Raw genomic sequence first — 27,243 nt, forward strand, 5'->3', positions numbered from 1 at the left:
CACCTACTGGAAGAGCTAGAATAAAACCAACAACGACCAGGTTTTAGTGAAGATGCAAAACAACTGAAACTCACATACTTTTAAAGGGAATGCAGAATGGTACCATTACTTGGAAAACAGTTCGGTAGTTTCTCACGGAGTTAAACATGCTCTAGCCACACAACCCGGCCATCCTGCTTCCAAGTATTTATGCAGCAGAAGTGAAAACTGAAGTTCACATAAAAATCTGTATGCCAGGAGTACAGCAGTTTTATTTTTTTTCTTTTTTCTTTTTGACTTTAAGAACTTTTATTGAGATACAATTAACATACAATAAACTGCACGTATTTAAAGTGTACAATTTGATTTTTTTTTCTTATTACTAATGTATATATGGCAACCCAAATCTCCCAATTCAACCCCCCAATTCCCAACCCCTTCCTCCCCCCCCGCTTTCCCCACTTGGTGTCCATACGTTTGTTCTCTACATCTGTGTCTCTATTTCTATAGCAGTTTTATTATTAACCATCCTAAACTGGAAACATCCCCAAAGCCCTTAACTGGTGGAGAGGAAGACAGACTGTGGTCCGTCCACAGGAGGGCACGGTGCTCGGCAGAGAACAGGAAGGAAGGGCTCACTCTCGCCAACCACACAGGTGGGCCCCGAATGCACTGCACTACGGAACGGGGCCTGACTCAAAAGGCTACAGGCGGGCTTTCCCGCTGTTACGCTACTCTGCAAAGGACAAGCTAGAGGAGAGAAAACATGGGTGGTTGCCAAGGGCTCAGGGTAGGGGCAGAGCTTGACCCTCAGGGTGGAATTTTACTGTGTGTCAGTTGTACCGCAAGAAAGCTGACTTCAAAAACGCTGCAAATTCTTGATGCTTTTTCTCCTCTAGAGGTGGTTTTGGGACCCCCTGAATGCAGGCTCTGTGACTATTCTGAACAAGACAATACGACCCGGGCCTTAATAAACTCGAAGCTTCTACTCCTTACCTCTAGAACCATCCTTTCCGGGAGCCCTGAGAGGCCGGCCACCCTGCGGCCACCATGCTGGAGAGGTTGCACGCAGGTGCCCCGCTGGACAGTTCCAGGGTGCCCGGTCTGCCAGCCTTCCCTGCTCAGGCAGCAACACATGAGTACCCGCCTCGCCTCCCCGGACCCCAACCGCCAGCGCAGCCCATCTGCCAGCTCTTCGGGCACGAGGCACCGCTGCTCAGAGCTCACATCCCAGCCCACCGACCATGAGATACCATACAACCCATACAACGGTGCTGCCTCCAACCTCCAAGCCTGTTTTGCACCAATGGATAATAGGACAATCTCCCCCGGAAGAAAGAAGGAAAAGAGGAGGGAAAGGGGAGGAAGGCGAAAGAGGGAAAAGGGAAAGGCAAGAAAAAATATCAAGAGCTGTTGGGAAAGGACTGAAAAGAGCTGTGACTTTTTCCCTTGGAACCCATGTTCTCATTCTTTGCTGGCCTAGTTCTGGGGTTTCATTTCCAATTACTGACTCTGAAATTCCACACAACTTTCCCGTCAAATGTTGTTATATTCTCCAAACGAAGACCACACCGATCAAATGCTTTAAGAGAATGGCGTTTTGCATAAACTAAATGGGCACTAATTTTCCGCTGCTCTTTGCTCTGCTTTGGTGTCATGTAATAGCCACGCTGAGAGGCGCGCACACGCCTGGTTCTGGCCCCTCTTCCTAAAGTCAGTGCCCCAACCGCACCCCAGGACCCAGATACCAGGCATCCTGCCCTGGTGGACCCAGTTAAGGAGGCCATTCCTCCTCCCTTCTCATGACCCGAGATCGCACACAATCGTGAGACTCAAGAATTGCTCTGTCTGTACCCTCCTCACATCAAAGCTCACAGGTCTGGCCCCTCTGCACACACTCTCCACCCCAAAGTCACAGGATGGAGGTTCTGAAGCCTCAGATTCCTTTCTCTTACCCATCCCGGGCTTTACTCCAAAAATCACCAATTCTTCTCAGCCTTCTTCTATCCCAGATCCTTCGGCTTCTCTTTTTCCTAATTACTGTCATCAGAAGTGACTCACAGATTTGTGGACAATGGGATTAAAAATTCCCTCAAGTGAGAAAAAGACCTACAGCCCATAAATCCTTCTTGACAGCGCTTCAAATAAAGGAGTCACTATGGCTGAAAGGTCTTAATTATTGCGGGTTACGTAACCCTACCCTTCTGGGAAAGGCAGGGCTTGGCCTCTGAGATGCCTTTCCTCAGCGTCAGGTGCAGGCTCACAGCCCAGCTGGGCTCAGTCCTCACCAGGACCCTAGTGGGAAGCTGTGGCCTCCTGTTGCTCGGAATAAGGCCTCAGGGACATTTTCTCCCCAGATGATCAGCATCTGAAGTGCCTTTCTTTCCAAGCCTCTAACTGCAGGCCTTGAAGAGCCCTTGTAAAATGACAGGTATTCGGCTTGTGATTTTCATTATTCAAAGAAAAAACATTTTCACCAGATAACTCCCCCAGCACAGATCCCAGTGTGTCCTTGGTCTTAAGTTGGATACAGCCTCAGCCCACAGGGTACCGTCTCAATCCTCAAGCCAAGGACAAGGAGCCTTGGTGGTGGAGCACCCAGCAGTCGCGGGCACCTAACAACCGGGTGACGTGAAAGCAAAACCAGGATCGGCTTTAGATAACAGGAGTCTTAACCCTTATGGAAACGTTTGCAGACTAAAACAAGGGCCGTTTCTGGTACTTGAGGATGCATTTCTTGGAGTGGCGAGTAGGGGGCGCTGCAGGGTAGAGCGGTCCCGTCAGGGTGAGGCCGACGGGGTACACCTGGGCCGGGAGGTGCTGATGCCTGCCCGCTTTGCATGGTAGTGAACCACTGTTCGCAGCCACTCAAAAATGTACAGCTGTTGAAGTTACATTTGAAAGCTACACGTGTGCACTACACACACTGCTAAGTGAAAAAACGCAATCCGACAAGGCTACACGCCTTAAGATTCCAACTATATGACCTCTGGAAACAGGCAAAGCTGGAGACAGAAAAAGCTCAGTGGCTGTCAGGAGCGGGGAGGGATGGATGACCAGGTGGAGCACGGGGGATTTGCAGGGCAATGAAATGAGTCTGTGTGATACTGTGATGGTGCACACATGTCCTTCCACATGTGTCCAAGCCCACAGTGTCCAACCCCAAGCATAAATCCTGAAGCAAAGCATGGATTCTGGGTGATAGAGAGGTGTCAAAGGAGGCTCATCAACGGTAACAAAAGTGCCGTCTGGAGAGGAGGCTGTGGGGAGGGCAGGGGGAGAGCGGAAATCTCTGTACCCTCTGTTCAATTCTGCTGTGAACCTTAAACTGCTCTAAAGTCTATTTAAAAACCGAAACCATACACAGACTTGTTCTGTAAACCTTCTGAATCCGTCATTGTTTCGCACTTTCTCTGTATTATCTGTGGCTGGGAGGGCTCCGAGCGACTAAGCCATGCCTTCCCTGATGCCCTCTGGTCCAGCCTGTCAAGCTGGGCTTTACTTTAGCTGCAAGTTGCATCTCATCAGTGAACGGTCGTTGTTCGGTGTGTGTGGGTATTTTTTTTTTTTTTTTTCAATTACTTTGGCAGTATTTTCACCCAGTCGTATGTAGAGGGCGTCTGTGGTTACACTTATGATTATTTTCCAGTATTAAGTGCTCCCTGATAAAAAATGAATGATTTCAAACTTGTTTTTCCCCCTCTTTCCCTTCCTTTCACCCTGGATAGTGATGTAAACTCAGCAAGAACTGATTCTTGAGGAAATTTCAAAATGAATCATTTTTTAGAAATTTTAAGAAATGTTTAAACACAATAGCCTACATAATTAAATCAACTCATTTGAAAGGACTACAGGGTTTTACAGTTTCAAATAATTTACTTTTTGAAATATTTTGGATAAGAGATTACACAACTAATATGTGTCATGAATTTTTCAGAATTTTTATCCTTACTTAAATAAAAAGGAATGTATCAATATTGCTTACTGCATGCTGCTTTTTTTTTTTTTGGATTTTTCAACCCAATTTATTTGAAGACTTTAAGAATTCGTTCAACCAAAACTTTTTGAAAAGTTGATTTCTGAAGTTACTACATACATACATACAGTTCGCTTTATTGTACTTTATATTTAAAAATATATTTATTAAATTATTTATGTCAATATTATTAATACTATTTTATGTTTATGAAGACATATTTCCTCACCATAATGAACAACCTTTTGATTAAAGGAACATCATCAGGTATACCGAGTCAGAACAGTAGAAACATTTTCCAGCCAGGGGATACAACAAGGACGATCTAGAATCAGATCTGTGTGTTCCCATGACCTTCTTCTTCAGTCGAAAAGCAGCATTTGATGGAAAAAGAATCAGATGAAGCAAAGATGCCAGGAAAGTTATGCCAGCACCTTTCCCCAAAGTGTTGCTCTGATCTAAAAAGATTAGAACCGGGAAAACTGTCTGCAGGTGCAAAGTAAGGACAAGTATTCGCGAGCTTGGTCACAACTGCACCAGACTGAGTACAAGAAGCTAGTCACGATGTGCTGCATTTAACAGCTGAAGCCGTACTCCTCCCGTGACTGCTGTCGCTCACATTGCCAGGCTGTGCAGAAACTGTCAGCTACACACCTGAGACGAGTAAAGCACAGGAAACAGGCAAGGTACCACGTCTGAAGACGCTGTTCGAAGCTGCACGGATGACGTGTCAGGTGACCCCACACTTGGTCTGGAAGATGATGAAGTGAGAAAGGCTTCCACTGCCAGCTGATGGGTACTCATGTTAGTAACTGCACTTCACATGTGGTAGTAGTTTGACTGAATAGACCATTATGCTGGAGAAACACAGCTGTCTTAGGCTGAGTGCCCTGAAGACTGGCTCTGGCCATGAAGAGTTTTCTGTACAAGCTCACGGGGGCTCAGCAGACACACAGCCATGCAACGGAAGATGCCATCACTGGGTGGAAGGAGAGGCTTCCCATGAGGCCTCACTGATCCCATAGAGAGTTCCGGAGCAGGGAACCCCTTCGCATCGTCCTGAGCTGAAGCCGGGGGACTGGGCTTTTCTGTGCCCACAGCGGCCGGCCCCTGGTCACAGGCTGACCCGTGGGAGGGGCAGGTCCCTGTGGCCGTAGCGGTGCCCAGGAGGCCACAGCTCGGAGCCTGGGCAGGCTGGGTGCTGGCACGTGGGACGGGTGTGTCACCCGGAGGGGCTGTTCTGGACGAGGCGCCACAGTGACCCCACACCATGCAAGCTGCTCGGGGTGGAACTGTCAAGCTAACTGGACGCCGGGGTAGATGAGATATGAGAGAACAAATTTATGAGTTTACACCAGTGCTGACAGAGAAGTATACAGACTTGGGTTGAAGAATTAACATTGTTAAAATGGACACACTACCCAAAGGGATCTGTCAGTTTAACATGATCCCTATCAAATTACCCACGGCGTTTCTCACAGAGCTAGAACCAATAACCCTGAAGTTTACATGGAACCACAAAAGACCCAGAATTGCCAAAGCGATTCTGAGAGAGAAGAACAAAGCAGGAGGCATAACCCTCCCAGACTTCAGACAATACCACAAAGCTACAGTAATCAACAGCATGGTAGGGCACAAAAACAGACATATAGGTCAGTGGAAAAGAACAGAGAGGCCAGAAATAAACCCACACACCTACAGTCGATTAATTTTCAACAAAGAGGCAAGAATACACGATAGAGAAAAGACTGTCTTCAGCAAGCAGTGTTGGAAAATCTGGACAGCCTCGTGTAAATCAATGAAATCAGAACACTTCCTAACACCATACACAAAAACAAACGTGAAATGGCTTAAAGACCTAAATATAAGACATGACACCATAAAACTAGAAGAGAACTTAGGCAAAGAATTCATGCACATAAATCATAGTAATATTCTCTTAGATCAGTCTCCCAAGCCAAAATAAAAGTAAACAAATGGAACCTAATCAAATCCATAAGCTTTCGCACAGCAAAGGAAACCATAAACAAATGAAAAGACAACCTACGGAGAGAAAATATTTGCAAACGATGTGCCCAACAAGGGCTTAATATCCAAAATACACAAACAGCTCATACGACTCAATATCAAAAAAAAAACAAAAACAAAAAACCCCAAAAAACAACCCAATCAGAAAACAGGCAGAAGACCTAAATAGACATTTCTCCAAAGAAGACATACAGATGGCCAACAGGCACATGAAAAGATGCTCAACATCACCAATTATTAGAAAAATGCAAATCGAACTACGAGATATCACCTTATACCAGTCAGAATGGCCATCATGAAAAAGTCTACAAATAATAAATGCTGGAAAAGGTGTGGAGAAAAGGGAACCCTTTGACATTGTTGGTGAGAATGTAAATTGGTGCAGCCACTATGGAGAACAGTATGGAGGTTCCTTAAAAAACTAAAAATAGAGTTAGTTACCATAGGATCTAGCAATCCCGTCCCTGGGCATATATCCTGAAAAGACGATAACCCTAATTTGAAAAGATACATCCACCCTGAGGTACACTGCAGCACTATTCACAATAGCCAAGATGAAAGCAAGCCAAGTGTCCATTGATGGATGAACGGATAAAGATGTGGTGTTTATACAATGGAATATTAGCCATAAAAAGGAATGAAATAACACCATTTGCAGCACCATGGAGGGACCTAGAGATTATCATTCCAAGTGAAGTAAGTCAGAGAAAGACAAATATTTTATGATGTCACTCATATATGGAATCTAAAAAAATAATACAAATCAACTTATTTACAAAACAGAAACAGACTCACAGACAGAAAACAAACTTAAGGTTACCAAAGTGGAAAGGGGGAAGGAGGGACACATTAGGAGTATGGGATTAACAGATACACACCACTATGCATAAAATAGATCAACAAGGATTTACTGTAGAGCACAGGGAACTATATTCAATATCTTATAATACCTATAATGGAAAAGAATCTGAAGCTGTACACCTGAAGCTAACACTATAATGTAAATTTAACAGTTACGTTAAAAAAATGCAAAGGATTAAAAAAAAAAGACAATTTTATGGTAAAATTCAATCCGAAAAGCCTGAGAGTGAAGAAATCCATTGTTTTATTCACAAAGAAGTTCTCATCTATAAGAGGTAGCCGGTACACCTGAACTCCTCATTAAATGACATTATCAGATGGTAAATCTAACAAAGTGCAAGACACTATAGTCCCACCAGTTTTTCACTTTGTGAAAGAAATGGAATCAGAATACCACTTTGACAAAAGAATTTCTTTGGAGGGATTCAAGCTGGTGCTGTACATCAGTCAGTACCATCAACTAGAGATGGAAATGTTTTTGATTTCATGATGTGGACTGGGTCTGTCTTCGGGTCACCGGACACGCCACCCGTCTATCTTCTTACAGTTCCATTCATCAACGGAACGTTCCTACTTCCTATTTCTGTCTCAAATCGAAGTCTATCAGCTGTCTAGGGGTTTTTGCAAGAGTCTGTGAACTGAACAAAGCATTACAATGATCACTGCTGTTACTGTTTTTAGTGAATGGGTCTCACTCGGAAGGTCTGTTGAAGGAAAAGTTATTGGCACCAAAAATGGCCATTAACTGACATTTTCAGCACCTGAATGGACACAACAGCGAACTCTCCAGACCTTGTGACTGTATACTAACACGTGTGTGCAAAATGTATGAATTCAAAGCAAAAATTCAGCTTCCTTACAGGGTTAAAAATTGTTCACTACTGACCCATAATCAGTTTTATGTTCTAAAGGAATCCGTGTTTGAACTCTAAAGGAAAATTATGAAGACTGGCAGCAGTATCTGTGTAGATATATAGAAATGCCCGTTATTTTTAAATACTTGGTATGAAAAACATTTGATCAGATTCCACATCCATTCACATTATCACAAAAGCCATTTGACATTACATTTGTCAAAGAAATAAAAGGAAGAATTGTTAACCTAAAGAAACACTGCACCTTTAAAGTATAATTTAAAAAGGTTGAATTATCTACATTCTGGTTGATGCAAGAAAGCAGTTTCTCTCAACTGGGGAAGAAAGCAATAAATAACCTTCAGGCATTCATGACCACCCACTTGTGCAAATACTTTCTCGTCAATGGGTGCTTTCAAGTATTTGAAGAGGTTATCATTAAACGTCTTGATGGCATCTGAGTGGCTCCACCTCAAGGATAAAACTGGGTATTGAGTAAATTATGGTCACCCACCAAGGTCAAGTTTCTCATGAAAAGTCTTGAGATTTTGATTGGAAGGTTTTATACAAATTCTGTATGGAAGAGTTTCCTTAGCATTCTCCAAAGATGCCAGTGAGGCTTTTAAAATGCATTCCGTTATGAATCCATGGGCTGAAATGTATTTGGAACACTTCAGTTCATTGCAGTCATTATTACTGATTTTCACATTATCCCATCTTTAACGTGTGGGAGCCTCTTCAAGGTGGCGCAGGAGTCTTCCTGATAAGCCCTCACTAGTGTCTGATGAGTGTCTTCACTGTTTGGAATTATATATTATATGTTGCCTGTCCCTGACTTGGAATCATCCGTTTGCCCAAGAAAGCATGTTTATTTTTGGGGGGTTCCTGGGAAGCTCAGTGCTACTAGGTTGGCTCCTATTTCCAGGCCTTTTTACAAGAAATTCTTTTCTTCTTTGAAGATAAAATCATCATACTGCCCATTCCAATTTAGGGTTTCAACTTTGCCAAAAATCTGAGTTCCCAGTGACATCCACATAACACGTACTTGCTTCATGTCACAAAACTCACACAATTGCGCCTTGACCCGGCACCACCATTACCAACACGACTGTTGAAAACAGCTTTACACCTTTCTTTGCCCTCCAGTTTTTGAGTCTGGTTTTGTGCTAGGGATGGATGGTCAAATCATCATGTTTTAAAGTTACCTGAAATAGTTACTGTCCATTTGACTAAGTCACCAGTTCAATATACTGCTGTGTTCATTTGTTTCCTTTTGCCTTCTTTTTCTAGAATTTCTTTTACAAATGTTTTAAAATAATTTAGTTTTATGAATAGATAAAATATATTGATATTTACCTAGTCAGTGAGAAGCCTAACTGCTATTTCTGTACCCTCCTTTTCCTGCAGGTATAATTCTAGCACCGCGAGGTCTTGGGGTCCACCAGCCTGTCCTCGCGGGGCCCGTCCCCACTCCCCCGACAGGCGGCCACTCTGTGGCTGCCAGCACAGCTTCTAGGACACCTTCCCTGCTCTTCAGTCAATGTGCGCCTGGCCGTGTGCTGTAAAGGGACTTTCCTTACATGGAACTAAAACTTTTCCTTCCTCAGTCGCTGCCTATTGCTGCCTGCCTGTCTCCTTGTCCACAGAGATCTCAGACCATCTGAAAATCATGAAAATACCCACCTGGGCTTTGCTCCCACGGGCCCAGTATACACCCCCTCCTCTCCCGTTTCCCACACGGCAAGACTGACAGAACGCTGCCAGGGCTGGCCATCCCTCTCTGCCGAGCCCCAATTTCTCACCATCCCTCACAGTGGCATCCAGCCCAGACAGGATTGCGTGGCATTGTGATCTGCCTTGATTTGGAAACGTGTCACCTACAAGATAATAATGGTCAATGCTTTCCCGAGATCTGTGCTCAATGCACCCTCTATCTCTCTTCATAGTAACTGTAGGCAAGTCCTGTCTGCCCTCCCTCTGTCGCGTGGCCAGTTGCGTGTATATAAATGCAGTGTCTAGCATATCCCTTTTACATTTCAGCATGATTTCAGCCATCAACCTAGCAGTTTCTTTTTATTTCTGATTTGGGGACACAGTATGTGAATGACCCCTCTCAGCTGTGACACCTGCACGTCTGATAGGCATGCCATCTCCACCCCCTCCGCGTCACTGACAGACGTGCTGACCAAGGAATGGGTTTTGCAACTGGAGTCATCCTCACAGTGCCGGCCCATCAAGTAAATGACACTCTTCAGGCAAAGCTGAGCCCTGGAGCCCACCTAACGACTCTGTCACCCAGTGCAGCTCCCCGTCTCAGGCACAGGGTGCTGACTGAGTGAATAAAGGAATGAAGGAAGGAAGGAAATCAAGCCACAGGATGAATATAGTATTTGGACCCATCAACATGGCAACCCTCCCCCAAAAGGTAATGGCGCTGGTAGGATGTGGCCCATTCTGAGCGACCAAAGGTGATTCCCAGTGCCTCTTCTCCACCTTTTCTTCCAGGGATGTCTACTGATATTTACAGCCCACAGAATTTGAGACTCTGCTGGGCAAGCACTTTTCCTGAACCAGTCTCTGCAGCTGAAAAGAGAGACACACGTTGTCTCCATGTTTGCCGTTTCATTCAAGGACTCAAACAATATCATGCAGATGACGCAGAGCTTATTTGCAGGACCCCCGAGTAAATTCTCATCTGTCATTACAATTTATCTTCTCTGTCATCTATGTAAACGGCAGAATCAATTTAAAACGATGGTTAATCGAAGGAGACCTGCGCTAACCATGGAGTTACCTGGTGTTTGGGAGATTCACAATGTGTCAAATAAAATTAATAAAGTGACACTGTGAAGTGCCAGCAGGGAAATTCACAAGGTCTCCTGGGGCAGGTGGGCGTGGCCTCTAGGAAAGTGATTGACTTCTGCTTCCTGCTTATTACTTGGTACCAAGTAATGCAAACCCAAGCCAAAGATGCTAGCAGCCCCCTGATAATGCTGTAAAATTAGCTGAATGTAGCTCAGAATGAAATTATATTGCATTGCCCAGCAAAATTTCTACACGCTAACATGCCCAGCTGTATCTACCTGAGGCAGCATGTCCACCTTTTCTGTTACAGATAAACTGTGGAATCTGTGTCCTGCACAACTGCAGTTCATCTCTCATCGCCCTCCAGGGCAAGGTCAGTTTTCCTGGTTGACAGCAGCCTGGCATGTGAGCATTCAGGGCCCCCCGTCTGCCTAGAAGGGCATCTCCTCTTGTATTCTGCTTATATTTCATCTGCTTGTATTTCATCTGCTGGGAACGGAGCTGCTGGCAGGACTGCTGCCCCCAGCAACGTCCACACCGGGGAAGGGAGTGTGGATCCTCTTGTCTTCATCACGACCACACACCGAGATCTTCATTATCCTAAAAGTATGTGATTTAAGTATCAGGGACTGAAGTGTCTACCTAGAATTCATGGGCGTCTCCTTCTCCAGGTGATCCCACAGAATTAGCTGCCTTTCAGAGGGGGGAGACGCAGCTCATTAAGGGGCAGAATCACTGGCTACGCTCTGCTGTGTGGACGAATGCTTTACAATTTGTGTTGGGTGTTATCGTTAATTCCAGATCGTTACAGGCTACGGCTGAGTTCTTGTGTCCTGACGGTTCTTGCAGTTTGGATACACCTGAATGTTTCCACTGCACTGAATGTTCCTGACGCATTATTAGGATAACAAATCTTGGACAAATAAGCTCAAAAATCTTTTTTTTAATGGTGTGCATAGGAAAATACCTTAACACTTAAAAATGTTTGTGTGTCCCTTTCTGAACTTATTTTTCCCAATTCTTTATGCACCAGGCACTGAGGAGAAAACATTTGGGACCCGCTTTTAGGCTGGGGAGGTACAATGAGTGGGGCAAGGCAGGCAGGCAGGCACCAGGCTCTCCTAATGAGACAGGGGTCCCCAGTCCCTGGGCCGCGGTCCGTGGCCTGTTAGGAACCAGGCCACACAGCAGGAGGTCAGCAGCGGCAAGCGAAGCTTCATCTGCCCTCACCATCGCTCCCCTTCGCTCCCATTGCCGCCTGAACCAACGCCCTCCCCCACCTGCCGCCATCCATGAAAAAACTGTCTTCCACGGAACCGGTCCCTGGTGCCAAAAAGGCTGCGGACCACTGCTCTAAGAGAAGGAGAAGACTCGGGAGAGAAGGCCGGGCATCGCGATAAACACGGGGATTCAATGGGCGCAGTGCTGGAAAATGAAACAGCCGCAAGCATCTGTCTTTATTCAGACGTCTATCTACGCTCAGTATATTTACGTATCAGGTGCTGTGCCTGGATTTGGGGATACGGATGTAAATAAGACAAACCGGACGCAGCCCCTGTCCTCACAGTGTTCCCAGGCTTGCAGGGAAGTCCAGCTCGTACATCACAAAATAATATGCTGGTCAGAGTCATTTAAGATTGATTTGGTTGTTCCTTGTAACTTTCAGTGGTGGCCGAAGGGCAAGTGTTACCCCAGAAACCCCTTCCCTCCCACGAGGTTACCTGCACAGACGCAGGTGCTGGACTCAGCCTCCTGCAGCCCCCAAATCCCAGCTCTGGGCCCGGCCGGCCACCCCTGCACAAACACCCCTCAGACCCCTGTTTGGTCTTTCATTGCTGGTTCCAGCAGTATCTCCCTTGGAAGCCTTCTTCAACCCTGACCCTAATGTGTCCTACAGGCCAGTAGAAGCCTGTTCTGAAAGGGATTCAAGATCAGCGGAACCAAACACCCTCTATTGCTGGAATTCAGTGTTTTTCAAACTGCAGGTCGGAAATGCATTAGCAGCAGACCAGGAAGTCAAGTTAGTGACCACAGCCTGCATTTGTTAAAGAAGGAGGGAGTGAAACAGAATGGAATAGAAAATATCAAAGAACATCATACACTGTCAGGGTGACTATTGTTCTATGAAACTTTTGTTTCAGGGGTGTGTGTGTGTGTGTGTGTGTGTGTGCACGCGTGCACGTGCACATCCTGGGTTTCCATGTAAAACACGTCTTATTGTGGATTGCAGTAAAGACTGTCCACGAGCTACTGCTAACCCACTTGCCATGTGAACGCAAGCACCGAAAATCTAGAAGTAACTTATGTCTGTGTTTGGTAAAGGCAGAATGAAAAGGAAAAGCAAAAATTATAGCATTTTCCAGCATTTCCGAGCTATGTGACCTTTGGGAAGTTAGTTACCTCTCTGAGCTTCCACTTTTTCTCTGTGAAATAGGGACGGTGGTGCCTATCTCACAGGACAGCTGGCGGATGGCCCACAGACTGGTAACGAGTGTAAGTGGGCAGCAGAGCACAGCGAAAACTGGCACAGAGTGGCTTCCCCTAAAAGGCTCGCTTCCTATCCTTCCCTTTCCTGAAAGTTGCAGACGATCAAATTAAGGCCATACCTGATGGAACATCCCATACCGTTTTTTTGTTTTTTTTTTTTTTGGGGGGGGTACACCAGGTTCAATCAACTGTTTTTATACACATATCCCCATATTCCCTCCCTTCCTTGACGCCCCCCCCCTCGAGCCCATACTGTTTTGTTCAGTTCCTACTTAGTGGTTCAGGTGACGCTGGGAGAATCTGAACGTCATCCTGTTCTGTAGGCACAGCTTGAAGTCTAGAAAGTCTTAGGGACTGAGAAGAAATCTTTTGTGCAATGTCATTTATGCCACACCGAGAATTTCCCAAGAGGAGGTAAGAATGGAGCTGCAAACAGAGGGCTCATTTATAACCTTAATTTTAGAAAACCTTGCAAAAAGCCCAAGTGAATATTTAAGGGCTTTTACTAATGTTTTAGAAATGTGGATAACCAAATGTTTTTTTCCATTTCTCTTTAAATATGAAATATTTCTCTTTCATTAGAAGGTAATGTTCTGAAACCAGAACAAATCATTACAGCACAAAAATACCTGTTACAAGAAGAAAAATGATAAAGAAATAAAACCAGAAAAAAATTAAAACCCCTTGGCATGCTCAAAAATGATGATTTATAGTATAATTTGTCTTTGGACCCTGTACAGAAAAACCAACATCTGCATCTTAATGGATACATTTAAGGAAGGGGTAGAAGTTCGCTAACCTCACTGGCTTATTTTAGGATGGAACCAGCACCTGTTACGCCCACATCCTAAGAGTATGTGGGATTCCACACGGAGGCTCACCTGAGAACTCTGTGGTCATGTTACTTCTTCACGTGTCTTTCACCGTTAGTTGAGCAATTTTTAACAGAAACTGATTGCAAGCAAACATTGCATCAGCATTGAATTTGAACCACTGATTGCTTCAGATGACTACAGTACTTTTTCTCCCATACTAGATGATTAGAAAGTTGCTGAAGTAGACATTGGCAGTAAGAAAAATGCTTGTAATTATACTGGGCGTTTAGTTACGCAGAACTTAGACTCTATGGCTTTTTCCACTTGAAACTAAAAGCATGTTGATTTTCGGAAGGGTTTTGAGAGAAATTCTCGAGTAAATTTGTTTTCTATTTCATTTGGGTAATCACAATGGAAATGTGACAAGCGGGTTCCCCGTATGCTGGAATTCTAGGCCACGGCCACTGTGGCAAACGAAACCACCCCCCCCCCGCCACGCCCCGGACCTGGAAAGTCCACGTGGCTGGAGCTGTATGAGCTTTGCTGCTCCAGGTGTAAGTTAATCTGTCACATTGGAAAATTCTTCTCTAGAGCACAGAAGGCCATGAAGCCCTGCTAATAAAATCTGTCAAATGGGACTGGCAGGCAAGATCATGGGGGATAAGGCGCATATGACACGTTGGGGAGGTGAGAAAGTTTGTGTTATATAATCCCTGCGTGTCCAAATTGTAAAGAACCAAAGCAGACAAACCAGACGTTTTATTATGTCTCAACAATGAAGGGACTGAAGGGAAAGCTGGGGTGCGTGACAGGTGGACAGTGGGCTCCAACCACTTCCGGGGTCAGTACCACATGGGGCTCAGTAACACGCTTGTCCCCCTTCAGGAGCGTCCTTGAAGGAAACAGCTCTGCGGCCAAGCCCGCGTGCTCCCGGCTGTGGGCAGCAGCCTCCGCGGCCCCCGTTCCTGCCGCCGTGTGGCCACCCCTGGGCCGAGGCTGCGTCACGTACACGTGCTCTCAGAGGGCCGAGGTCTAACAGGTCACACGCCCCCTCAACGGCAGGGGAGCCGCAGCAGCTCTCCTGGCGCCCCCACGCCGTCCCGGGAGGAGGCTCGTTAAGGTCAAGATAAATCACGTCTCGCTTCCCCTGACGGGTCCAGCCGGCCACAGGGCTACAGCGAGCGCGGCGATGGGCGGCTGGATGGCAGCGCCACTCCTCCCCAGGCCCAGGGCTCCCTGCTCCTCCGCGGTCTCCCGACTGCCTCCAGAATCACGTTCATGTGCATTTCAATAATCTCCCAAATTAGGCTGACAAATGTTTCCTCTTATGAGTTATTTTTCCCCCTTAATACACAAGCATTTTAATTATTGCCTTTTCAGCTTCAAGGGCCGACGGCCCCCAGGCTTTCTCAGCAATGGCTGCCAACAGCCCTGGGACACGCAAGGTGCTGGCGAGGGTCCCGGCGGCAAGCCCGCGGGCTCCCCTGTCACCGGGGCACACCCACTGAGCTTTGGGCGGAGGCTCAGGGGCCTGGAGAGGCTGTGGCTTTGCAGTGTCTGCTCATTCCAATGCGGGCGGTTATGAAGGATCACGGGTGCTCTGTACGCAACAGCTGTGAGACAGGCTGTCTCACAATTTTATATCTAGACCCTGTAAATACGTCCTCCGGGTTCGACTCCTTGGCAGAAGCCACCGTACAAAGTGGGGCAGAAACTGCTAGCTGCCCTGCCCTACCCCAACCCCACCGCTCCCCCCCCGCCTCCTTCCTTAATACTGGACAGAAAGGCCCCGCTGAGGGACCCTTTCCAGGCTCAGGCACAGAGACAGTCCATGAATGGGAAGCACATATCTGCGGCAGACAGGACTTCTAAGACAGCTCTTCAGGGCGGGCATACTTGATTGCTTGGCTGCAAGGCACACTCCGCGCCTTCCTCCTTCCAGGATGTGGGAGTGATAGCTGGCATTGCAGTAGTCAGCTTGCAACCACGAGGCAAATGCTAAAGATGGCAAAGCAAAAAGAAGGAGCCTGCCACTCTGGTGACCGGAGCTGTCACCATGACTCTGTAGAGCCCGCTGCCCATTCTCTTGGCATAAGAGAGAGAAAAACACACCTCCGCGTCATTTAAGCTACTGTTCTTTTGGGTCTGTTTCTAGCACCTGTGCTCCAATCCGAACCAGTTCAGACAGCTGTACTTCCTCCCTGGACGTTGTCCCAATAAAGCCCCTTCTCAGGGAGGCCTTCGCGCCAATGGCATTCTCCTTGGAGCACCTCAGCTGGCGAGCCTTTAAAGCACGTTAGTCACGCTGATCTTGTGGGCAAATGGGGAGTGACCACCTGTGGGTGAGGCTGGATGCTGTTCTAGTTCTTGATCTTGTTTCACAAATGTCAGTTTTTGCTCCTGGGCGAGGCTGCAAGCCCCCAGGTTTGACAACGAGACAGGCATCCCCTCCGCTGTCAGTGCCCTGGCCGGTCACACAACTCTGAGCACACGGTAGGCACGGACACCAATTCCTGAATGTGTGTCTCGATTTTACTATCAGCAGAGAGATATTTCTTTCTGTACAACGACCACTATGGAAACATTCAAATACTGCAGTAGATGCCGGTCACTGTCATGGGGGAAGGAGGAATACAGACCGCAGCTCGGGTGTTTGCATCACAGCTCAGTGTTTTCAAAGCCTTTTCACTACATTGCCTCCTTTCGCGTCACAACTGTCCTTAAAAGCAGTCAGGGCAGGCAGACGTGCCACAACTTCACAAACAAAAACAGCACAGGCTCAGAAAAGTTCACGTGTTTCTTGAAGACAGATAGGTACTGAATAGTAAGAGTCAGGCCTTTTGGACTCCGGGAAAGGGCAGTTTCTGGGGCCACGTGTGCAGAAAGGTGTGTGCAAGCATGTGTGCCCGTGTGTGTTTATGTGTGTGTACCTGTGCATGTGTGTGTGCCTGTGCATGTGTACGTGTGTGTGTACGTGTACAGACATCTCATTTTCTTCCCAGCATATCCATTTCTAGTCAGACCACGTTTTATCTGGTTTGTCAAGTCGTTCACTCCAGAGCCCGGCCAGTCGCCCGTCCCCGGTCAGGGTCACTCACCCCCATTCTTCCTGACCTTGAGTGTAAAGCTCTCCTCGGTCTGTCCTGTCCTGGGCGGGAGCGTGGGTTCAAGGACAGAGTGACCTCGCTCGCTCCCTCTTGCTGAGCTGTGGTGGCCGGGAGCCTCCCGAGGAGCAGGGACGACGAGCCCCGCGTGAGCCCCGTGTGAGCATGGGTCCCACGGGCGGCAGAGGCTGCTGACGGCGCCCAGAAAGAGGCCTCCTGACTCAGAAGACCTGGCGCCAGCGCTGCTCCGCCGTGTTCGCCGAACGACCTCCCACCTGCTCGGTTCTAGCAAACGTGCCCTGCTCTGTCCTGGACGCGCCGGCTGAGGGAGGGGCTGGGCCCAGCCCCACCGCGCAGGCCGCTTGGGCGAGGGCTCGCGGGGCCCGTGCAGCCAGGACGGGGTGCTGACAGCGCTGCAGAGGGAACGTGTGTGGGGCTGCCCCGGGACCCGCTAGGCGGCACCCAACACGCCCCTCGCCCCTCTCGTGGCCGCCCTCAGAGATGCGGGATTCATCACTTCACAGCCACACTCTGTCTCGGGAGCTCCCGGCTCCCCGCCAGCCTCGCCCGCACACCCGCCCCCGACAGGCCCCTCTTCTAATACGGCACTTTGCTCACGTCACTCAGGGCCCTGAACCTTCCACGGGTCCCAGGGCAGCGGGACAGAAGCCAGACTCTAGCCTCACAGCCCTTCTCCACTGGCGGCATCTGCGCCACACAGGACGCAAACGCACGGGGAACACGAGGAAGCAGTCGCAGTAAACAGTGGTGGGGGATTCTTAACAGCGATATCGGTCATTTTAAGTGTTTCCGAACTTATTGTTCTTTTATTAAATAGACTAATTAAAGCGCGCATTCACGGTGCAGGTTTTGGGCTATTTTCATTTTCCAACGAGTGATCAAGAATCACCGGCAGATAAACAGGCCCTTCCTGGTCGTCCTGCATGTTAAATATTTCTGCTGGTGGCTGTGAATGCAGACCTGACGGCACTTAATTTATAAAGGAGGATTTATGGACTTACGGGTGACAGCAGACAGCCGATCAATAAAGGATGATAATAACAGTGTGTAATATCAAGGAACATTAGGTCCCAGGCATGATTTGGGGAGAGAAGTGGGCAGTAAGAAACCTTATCGTTTGAAAAAGGTCAAGGCCTGGTAGCAATGAAAATGCCTAAGCAAATAAAATCACACCTGTGAGTCAGGAGAGGGTAACACTGCTGAACAAAAAAGGGTTTTTAGATTTTGTGGGAAAATTGCTTCCCCGGGCAAGGCTCTGGGCTGCCATGGGGCACGCGTGGCTGTGTTGAGAGAGGGCCTATTCATTACCGCCAAGAGCATTAAAAGTGAGATGCGGACGTGGAGCGTGCTTCCGAGCGCCCAGGGGCCGAGACCTGGATCCTCCGGAAGACAGTGGAAATAATTGAAAATGGCGGGGTCTGGTCTCAGCACATAAACGTAAGACCCGCTGGCTTTAGGACGTTCTGCCTGGTCATCTTTGGGGGGTGGGGTGGGGGTGGGGAAGCGTTTTTATTGATCTAGTAAACGGTTTGCTCATGTAACGGAGACGTGGGGGTGCGGAGAGCACCATGCTGCAAGCTCACTACCAATAACTGCATCCCATCGCCGAGAACAGAGTCTAAACCACCATCCTCTTCAAAACAGTCACAGTTCCACACAGGACGCCGCGACCAGCCTCCCTGCAAAATCTGCTGTCGATTCATTTAGGAAAAGTCAACCCCACAGACGGTTTACAGAATACTTGGACTAGTTACAGGATGTGTGCAGATACATCCTGTCCTTAGTAACCAGAAAAAAGCAGTTAGAACAGTATCTGATTCCCTTCTATGGTTTTGCGATCGTTTTGGAATAGATGTGTAGATTAAATTAAACGTGTGATTAATCTCCTTCTAATTGCTCCTGAGAGGACTGGACACTCTATTTTTATTTCTAATTTGCTCCAATCAAACTCTGCAAACCCTGCTCCCAACGAAGATTCTGCAGCCTCGGGGGACGCGAGCTTACCTCCTTGTAAGGTGTACTCGGTGACCGCCCTGCTGAAGACGCCCAGGCCGGCCCCGTTGTAGGCGGCCACCTGGATCTCATACTGTGTCCAGATGATGAGCTCCGTCACCAGGCAGTAGCTGACCTCAGGGCTGGTGATGTTGTGCTGCTGGTACTCCCCGGGAAGGCCAGCCAGGCGGTACCTGCAGCGGGCCCAGGAGAGAGGACGTGAGCAAGGAACTGGGTTTACCTGAAGTCACTCCATGTGATTAGAGGAAAACGGAAGTAAAAAAAACAAGAGTAAAGCCCAGAGGTCAGCCCCAGACAACACTACTTCTACTTCAACCACTAAAAAGGTATAATCTAATCGCACAGTGATTATAAGCTCTGGGCCAACAGAACTGGTATTTCACTCACGTTAGGGTTCAGGGTAAATGATCACTTTTTAAGTGTCTGTTGTCGTCCAGGGAATACAGTGACTCAGGGCCCCAAATTCTGGACATGATTCCTATTGGGGGGTGGTTATAAACCAGTCTGAGAGACCCCTTCCTCCCGTGACTCTGAAATGAGGGAGGAAAAGAAGTGAGCAGAGCGTTGTCTCTGGGTGTCCGTGGGCTGAGCTCCCCGGTGGGCTTGCTCACCAAGTTCCAGAGTCAGAATGAGTGGCTTGCAAAGGTGTTCACGCTCCTAAAATACTAGGCCAGTGCTAAGCAGGACAAACGACTTTTTAGGGGACCTGTGAAAGCATGGTATGTATGCTCTTCCGTGGATGAAAGGCTGAGATTTAAAGTTGTATTCATTTAAAACATCGCCATACGCAGCTCTGGACACAGAAAACGTATTAGCTAGGAAACTGCTGTTTGTACAATGAAAGGACTGTTGTAGTGTTATTCTGAGTTGCGAGTGTTTTTCACGATTGTGTGTATAGAAGTTAATTGGTTCTCCTGGGTAAACTGAGGGGCGTGTGCAGTGGGCATAACTTCCTCAGTCATCGGCAGCTTCCAAAAGCACGGATTTCCATCCGAGAGCTGGATCTTGTCTCAGGAAGACGGGGCTCTGGTGCTCAGCGGGGGAGGGGAGACAGGAGGTGGCAGGCATCGTGGCAGGCTGGGGTCTTCGGGCCTCGCCCGGACGCCGAGCAGCCCTGCAGAGCCCACTCAGTCACCCACGCTGTCCCCAGGGGCGGTGCATCTGGACGCACGTGGACCAGCGCATCAGCAAGGATGCCATCCTTGGGAAAAAAATAAGGAACCCTGAAATTCAGGCCTGGAATGGAAACAGCTCCCCAAAGAGAACGATGGCTGAAACGGCTCTCAGGAGGCACGGACGTGGCAAGAAAAGGTTCTTCATGAAAATCAGGATTTTCTGAGACTAGTCCTTTACCCCTTGCTGCTGCAGGCCGCCTATACATGGTGAGGCCCGCTGGAGAGGAAGCAGAAATGATGGAGAGCAGGCCGGCCCTGCAGCGGCCCTGGTAGGAGGCGCCGGGGGCAGACAGCGGTGCTCTGCGATGGGCCAAGATGAGAGTCAATGCATCAAACCCCACTTGTGCTCCATATTCCATCCACTTCCGATCCTGCGGAACTGGCATTCCTTTACTGAACTACAAGCACCAAGCGCAGGTGACATTCGCAGCGGGTCGGGTGCGTCCATGTGACAGGGCGGTCTGTCTTCCAGACAGGGGACGGCAGGAGGAAGGCTTGGTAAGGAACAACCTGCGTACCAGATGTCTCCCCATCTACGAAACATAAACTTCTTGATTTTACATTTACTTATTTACTTATTTATTTACTTGGCTGCATTGGTCTTTGTTGCTGCACGTGGGCTTTCTCTAGTTGTGGCGAGCAAGGGCTACTCTTTGTTGCGGTGCGTGGGCTTCTCACTGCGGTGGCTTCTCTCGTTGCAGAGCCCGGGCTCTAGGCATGTGGGCTTCAGTAGTTGCAGCACAGGGGCTCAGTAGTTGTGGCTCACGGGCTCTAGAGTGCAGGCTCAGTAGGTGAGCGGTGCACAGGCTTAGTTGCTCCGCGGCACATGGGATCTTCCTGGAGCAGGGATCGAACCTGCGTCTCCTGCATTGGCAGGCGGATTCTTAGCCACTGTGCCACCAGGGAAGTACCTATGAAACAAACTTTTAAAATAAACGGCATCAAGACAATTAGCTAGCCATTTTGAAAAAGGTAACTATTGGCTCCACACCCACACCAGACCCCAGTCACCTGGCACGTGACTGGTGCCCAGGACCATGGGTGACCAACAGGGCACAAGCTGGGCACGGTGGCTGAAGAACCAACTCCACTATCCAGTACATGTTCTAGGGGAAAGCAGAGAAATGAGCTCAGAAGCCTCAGGTTGGGAAGAAGACCTGTGAGCTGGGTGGTCTCCAGCAAGTTCTTAACTCCTCTGAGCCTTGGTTTTCTCCTCCCTGAAATGATGATGGTGGGGGCGCCTCACAGGGCTGTTGCAAGAATAAAAGGGAACGATGGGTGTGAACGAGGTGTGACAGGAAAGGCACCCTCTAAACCTCTCCCTTTTGGAAACACTGCTCTTGTAGGAAGCGTGCTGGGAGAGAGCCCCGAGCGGGAGGACACCGAGCCTGCGGCTTGCCCTCTCCCAGGCCCCTCTGTGCACCGCAAGCCGCGGAATCCACATGCCGGGCGGCTCGCCCTTTGCGGCGGGCAGCGCGGTCCACTCTGGCCAGCGGCTCGAGGTGCTTCGGTGATGTCCACGGGATGTCTGGGAAGGTCGTAATTAATAAGAGAAGTGCAGGGCATCGTCCCCCGACTGGCCGGGCACGTTACCCAGGAGACTGTCTCAGAGAGAAGATGATGGTTTTTCACATGGAAATAGACAGGAGAATGTTTTTAAAGGACATAACCCCTGTGCTCCTCTGAAAGGAACACCCTGCCCATTATTATAAATATTTTATTGCCGTGCACGCACTCTGGCTGCTTCTTACGGCCGGAGCCACGACGGTGATTTATTTCCATTTTGTTCTTCCGTGGATTCTGCTGCTGACCTGACACAGAGGCATGTGCCCCGGAGGACACATGCTTGCAAACAGAGCTGATTTGCAGACGGGAGGATTATTTGGAAATGTTTCCAAGCAAATTCATTTTGGCGCGGGTCTTTCGTTTCTGAAAACGTTGATACTCACAGTCCTTGGGTAGCGCACCCCCGTCTCAGGGCTTTCTTGATTTAAGCCCCTGCAAACACAGATGCTCTCTTTTTCAGGGCTCAACTGCACTGACACCGCCACAGAAAATCCTTTTAACAGTCGTAATCCCACAAAATAGAGAAATGTGCAGTCCCTGATGGGGCCTCGTAACATCAGAGAGATTTTATTATTAAACTCCATGCCCCGAGCCTGGTTCTGTGAGCTGACTTTTAAAGTCCTTACTTGGCAGCTGGAGCCCAAGGAAACTTTTCCTCCATGTGTTCAAAAGAAGACAGAGGTGGCCGGGGTGGCAGGCGCACGAGGGAAGGGCTGGTCCGGGAGTGGAGGCCAATGATTTTCATCAGCTGATGAGCCCAGAACAAGAGTGACCGCTGCGGCGAGCCACGAGGGGGAGGGTGCGGCCGAAAACCCCGGCCTCTAGCAGTGGGAAGCGTGGGGCTGCTTCCCCAGGAGGACAGAACAGCCTGGGGGCACCCGCAGGACCCGCGTCCACAGGCGACAGATCCACAGGTGACAGATCCGTGGTCTCCTCTGGACCTGGGGAGGGGTGGCCGGGACACGGAGGCCACGGGGGCCCCGAGGGCTGATCAGTCCTCCAGCCCTTGTGCCCCCCGGGCGAGGGCCGCACTTGAACCTCTTCAGGCAGATAATGGTCTGGCTTGTGCTCAGGGATAATTCACGTGCTCAAGGAAGAACTCGAGACTGCAGTGAGTTGGCTGTGACAGGCAAACATGACATGCATGTGGTTACACACGTATTCGACGACGAGTGGGTGATAACATAAACACATCCTGGGAATGAGCTGTCTTCCACACACAAAGATAATGGAGTTAAAGCAGCAACTCTAAGCAATCACATTTCTCCCCTTGAGACCTTGGCTAACCCGGTGTTTCCTGATCACACGTTTAGAGCGGGCACGGGGCTGGGCATCCCTGCCCCACATGGCTGGTAACAGATACGGCCACAGCTGCACAGTCCATTAGAAGAGGTTTAACAGTTATCCTTTTCTTTTTTTTTTTTTTTTAATTTATTTTTTATTTATTTTTTATTTATTATTTTTTGGGGGGGGTACACCAAGTTCAATCATCTGTTTTTATACACATATCCCCGTATTCCCTCCCTCCCTCGACTCCCCCCCCACCCTCCCTCGAGTCCCCCCCACCCTCCCCGTCCCAGTCCTCTAAGGCATCTTCCATCCTCGAGTTGAACTCCCTTTGTTATACAACAACTTCCCAATGGCTATCTATTTTACAGTTGGTAGTATACATATGTCTGTGCTACTCTCTCGCTTCGTCTCAGCTTCCCCTTCACCCCCCGCCCCCTCCCAAACCTCGAGTTCTCCAGTCCATTCTCTGCACCTGCGTCCTTGTTCTTGTCACTGAGTTCATCAGTACCATTTTTAGATTCCGTATATGTGAGTTAGCATACAATATTTGTCTTTCTCTTTCTGATTTACTTCACTCTGTATGACAGACTGTAGGTCTATCCACCTCATTACATATAGCTCCATCTCATCCCTTTTTATAGCTGAGTAATATTCCATTGTATATATCTGCCACATCTTCTTTATCCATTCGTTTGTTGACGGGCATTTAGGTTGCTTCCATGTCCTGGCTATTGTAAATAGTGCTGCAATAAACATTATGGTACATATTTCTTTTGGGATTATGGTTTTCTTTGGGTATATGCCCAGTAGTGGGATTACTGGATCATAAAAATATGGAACGCTTCATGAATTTGCGTGTCATCCTTGCGCAGGGGCCATGCTAATCTTCTCTGTATCGTTCCAATTTTAGTATATGTGCTGCCGAAGCGAGCACTGACAGTTATCCTTTTAATACTGCTTTACTTTTTTCTTTTTACGTGTATCAACAAACCACTGAAATGATCACTTTTGCCGCAGTCTTAAAATTAGAAGTAGTTTGGCAAAGCAGGTTCCTTTTGTCAACCCAGCCAAGCGCAGGTACAGCTCACTCAAGGTGCTCAGAAGCTTACGCCCCTCCCCACAGGGGCAGAGATAGCAAACTGGCCACTCCTGAGCCACATCTTGTCTGCAGCTCTGAGGGCTTGGCCTGCCCTGTGTTTCAGAATATATTGATTTCATTCCCAATATTTAAAAACTGTGAGAATGCGTGTAAAAAGCTAGATCTTTAAATTTCTTTGAAACGGTGGAAAAACCTAGCAATTCTGAAGAACACACTAGCATGGTAAAAAAAATAAATAACTGGCTTCTAATTAAATCAATTGCATTATTATTAATGAAAAATCACTATGCTTAATAATGCACGGTTCTGGTAAAACCTCAGAGTGAAAGGATTTGCAATGAATAAGCACCCCTTGCTCCCAGCCCACGACATCCCCCTCCATCCTTCCTCCAAAACGCAACCCTTGGTAGCGGTTTCTGTGCACACGCGTCACGGTTGGGCGTGCAAAGCCTGTCCCGTGAGGCTGCCCACGGGCACGTGTTCACGCTGTTTGCCACAGTCTCCACTACCCCCGAGAGTCTCACCGCTGCCCGAGTCTCCTGATTACTGTCGGGCTCCTGCAGACATTTGAGTTTGCGACTTACACAAACAGACACTTGAGGCTCTATAAGGACAGCCTGACGACGGCCAACGGCTGGCTACTTGCCTGAGGATGTACCCACGCAGGACCCCATTGTGCTCTGTTTCCGGGGGCGGCTGCCACTGCACCATGATGGACTGGTTAGTGCGTCCACTGGCCACTATGTTTTTCGGGGGAGCACTGGGTGGTTCTTCAGGGAGCACCAACCTAAAAGAAGATGACAGGAGGGGACGAGAGATCAGCTCCGGAAGCGGAGGGTCCTGGTTCGCATTCTCTACCTCGCTGCATCTTGAGCCTGACTATTTACTCAAATTCAGTGACGGATAAAGCAAAACACACAGCTGATCAAACCGAAAGGACACGCATGAAGTAGTTACAACAAATCAGCATAACATAAAATCAGTTCAGCAAGCAACAGGGAAGCCGAGGGGGGTGACCTTATTCTGTCTGAACAGCCCGCGGTACCGCCGCTCTTTAAAGGAGCACAAGCCCAAGTGAGCCGGCTCCCCGGCCCTCATCTGAGGCTCCTTCCAAACGGTTTCCTTCGGCTCTTTCAATATTTCTCACACCAAACTCCCACGTTTAGAGACCTCGACTTTTCTACACCGAGCGCTCGCGTTGGCTGGGGGGGGCCCGCTGAAGTGGGATGAAGCCCTTTCCCCAGGTCACAGCTGGATGGGCTTGAAGGCAGCCGCCCGGCCTGGTGGGGGGTCGGATGGGGGCTGCTCAGCGTCAAGACCGCCAGGGAAACACCGGACCGGGCTTCCCGCTGACACCTGCTCGGCGTTCCCCTGTCAAGACGGGGAAACAGCTCCTGCCCCGGCGGCAGTCAGGGGCGTAAAGGGCACAGAAACACCGTGCACGCTGTATCTCCTATATGCGGAGGGCTGTGTGGCGGGGAATGATGCACGTCGGCACAGCCAGCGCACCGCAGGAGCCTAAGAAACTCCCTCGGCAGGGAAGGGCCCCGGCGAGCCTGCCAGCCTCTGTGCTTCCTCTGCCCCCCGCCCCCCGGTCGCCAGGGGCGGAGGCTGACGTCGTGCTCGGCTCCCTCCGCCGTGGGCTGCGTGGCTCGCACCTGCTTGTCTCGGCGCTGTACTGGCCCTTGCCCACTTGGTTCACGGCGCACACCCTGAACTGATAGGTGCGAGCTGGGGTCAGGCCGCGCACGGTGATGGCTGTCATTTCGGGGCCGACGTTTGACAGGTGCACTTTCCAGGGAGAGTCTGAAAGAACGAGAAAAGCAAGTTCAGACTCTGCAAGCGCACGTCTGAGCGATGACACGCACATGGGAAGTGCCCGCCCACGGAGGAGCCCACGAGCTCACCGGGGCGGGTGGCGCGGCTGGCCCCGCTCAGCAGACGGGCACGCCGAGGCCCACGGCCCCCGCTAACCCCATGCTGTCATCAACAAGCACGGGGAGTCTTCACCCCACCTGCGTGTGGCAGTCTGAATGGAGCCAGACACTCCTCACGCCCGTGCTCAGAGCGTAACAGAAGGATGCTCTCGTCAGCTCGCGTGGCGGACTGCAGACTTGTCTCCCAGAAAAGGACGCTGCACATGCCACCAAATGATAAATAAAAACTATATGCATTAACATTTTAATAAAAGAGGAAACGAGCATGATACAGACAGATGGGCTGTGCATTTTCAACCCATCTGCGTGGCAGCCCGTTCCACCGCCACACCCCTGGGTGGCTCTGGCTGAAGAGATGCGGAATGAAATTCACAGCCCGTTTAGAATATCTCTGCCCTCAGCTTTCCAGCAGCTGTGGAAGAGTGACTCTGTCAGCCCGCAAGGCTTCAGAAGGTCCTGCCGGTTCTACACCTTGGCAGCAATTTCTCTGTGAGTTTAAACAGGCTTTCTGGCCCGAGCATTTCATGGAGTGATGCCCTGGGATGAACCAGCACCCTCTGTCAGTTCCACCTGGAATTTCTACGACCCTGAACTGCATTTTCAAGGTATCAGTGAAGTGAAATGTGGGGTTGGAGGGGTGACTCTTACGGAAATCAAATTGTCTTTCTCGTTCCTTGGAAGTGGCGTTCTAACCCCTTCACCCACGTTGGAGATGGTCACACAGAGGCGACGTGTGATTTCTACCCTGGCGTCGGCCAGCGCTCAGCTCAGACTGCAGACAGTGCTGGACAGCCCACACACAGCATCACAGCCACTTCCGCAAAAACCTGGAGGCCTGGCGCTGAGGATTCACACGTCTGCGCCTGGGGGCTCATCAGAAACGCACTCAGGGTCTTCATGATGCAAACTGCTTCAAGATGAAACGAGACTCTCAGCGGCGACTCCCGTGGACCCTTGTGCAGTGGTGTCACCACTACGTCGGAGTTTGCTGGCTGGACTCCTCAACGGAAGTCACACGGCTCTGCAGCACCGCGCCAGTTGGGCCATGAAGATGGAATCTTCTTAATTATTTCAAATAAAGCTGCTTCCAAAAATGGCTTTCTGGGAATGCAGTCCCCACCACCAGCTGGGCATTTCCGTGTTCTTGGCTTGAGCTTCTCAGTGACACAGGTAATCTACCGCTGAGGAGGGGCTGCTGCGCTTTGTGTTTCCTTTAAAAATGCAATGTGCACA

At 49.1% G+C, this 27,243-nt stretch overlaps 1 protein-coding gene and 1 non-coding gene across 2 annotated transcripts in view; both read right to left on the reverse strand.

Annotated features, from left to right (window-relative positions):
* SDK1 (sidekick cell adhesion molecule 1) overlaps positions 1-27,243 on the reverse strand; it is a 793,009-nt gene that overhangs the window by 137,808 nt on the left and 627,958 nt on the right. The window contains exons 15-17 of the mRNA XM_057750135.1: positions 25,732-25,879; positions 24,720-24,860; positions 18,935-19,116 (exon numbers count right to left, since the gene is read on the reverse strand). Of these exons, the coding sequence (XP_057606118.1) occupies positions 18,935-19,116; positions 24,720-24,860; positions 25,732-25,879 (471 nt within the window). The remainder of the gene's footprint in view (positions 1-18,934; positions 19,117-24,719; positions 24,861-25,731; positions 25,880-27,243) is intronic.
* LOC130829611 (U6 spliceosomal RNA) lies at positions 23,802-23,908 on the reverse strand. Its single transcript, XR_009047624.1, has one exon. It is a non-coding gene; the product is annotated as a U6 spliceosomal RNA (small nuclear RNA).

The sequence above is a fragment of the Hippopotamus amphibius genome, chromosome 9 (genome assembly GCF_030028045.1).
Source record: "Hippopotamus amphibius kiboko isolate mHipAmp2 chromosome 9, mHipAmp2.hap2, whole genome shotgun sequence".
In the NCBI taxonomy this organism is placed as follows: domain Eukaryota; kingdom Metazoa; phylum Chordata; class Mammalia; order Artiodactyla; family Hippopotamidae; genus Hippopotamus; species Hippopotamus amphibius.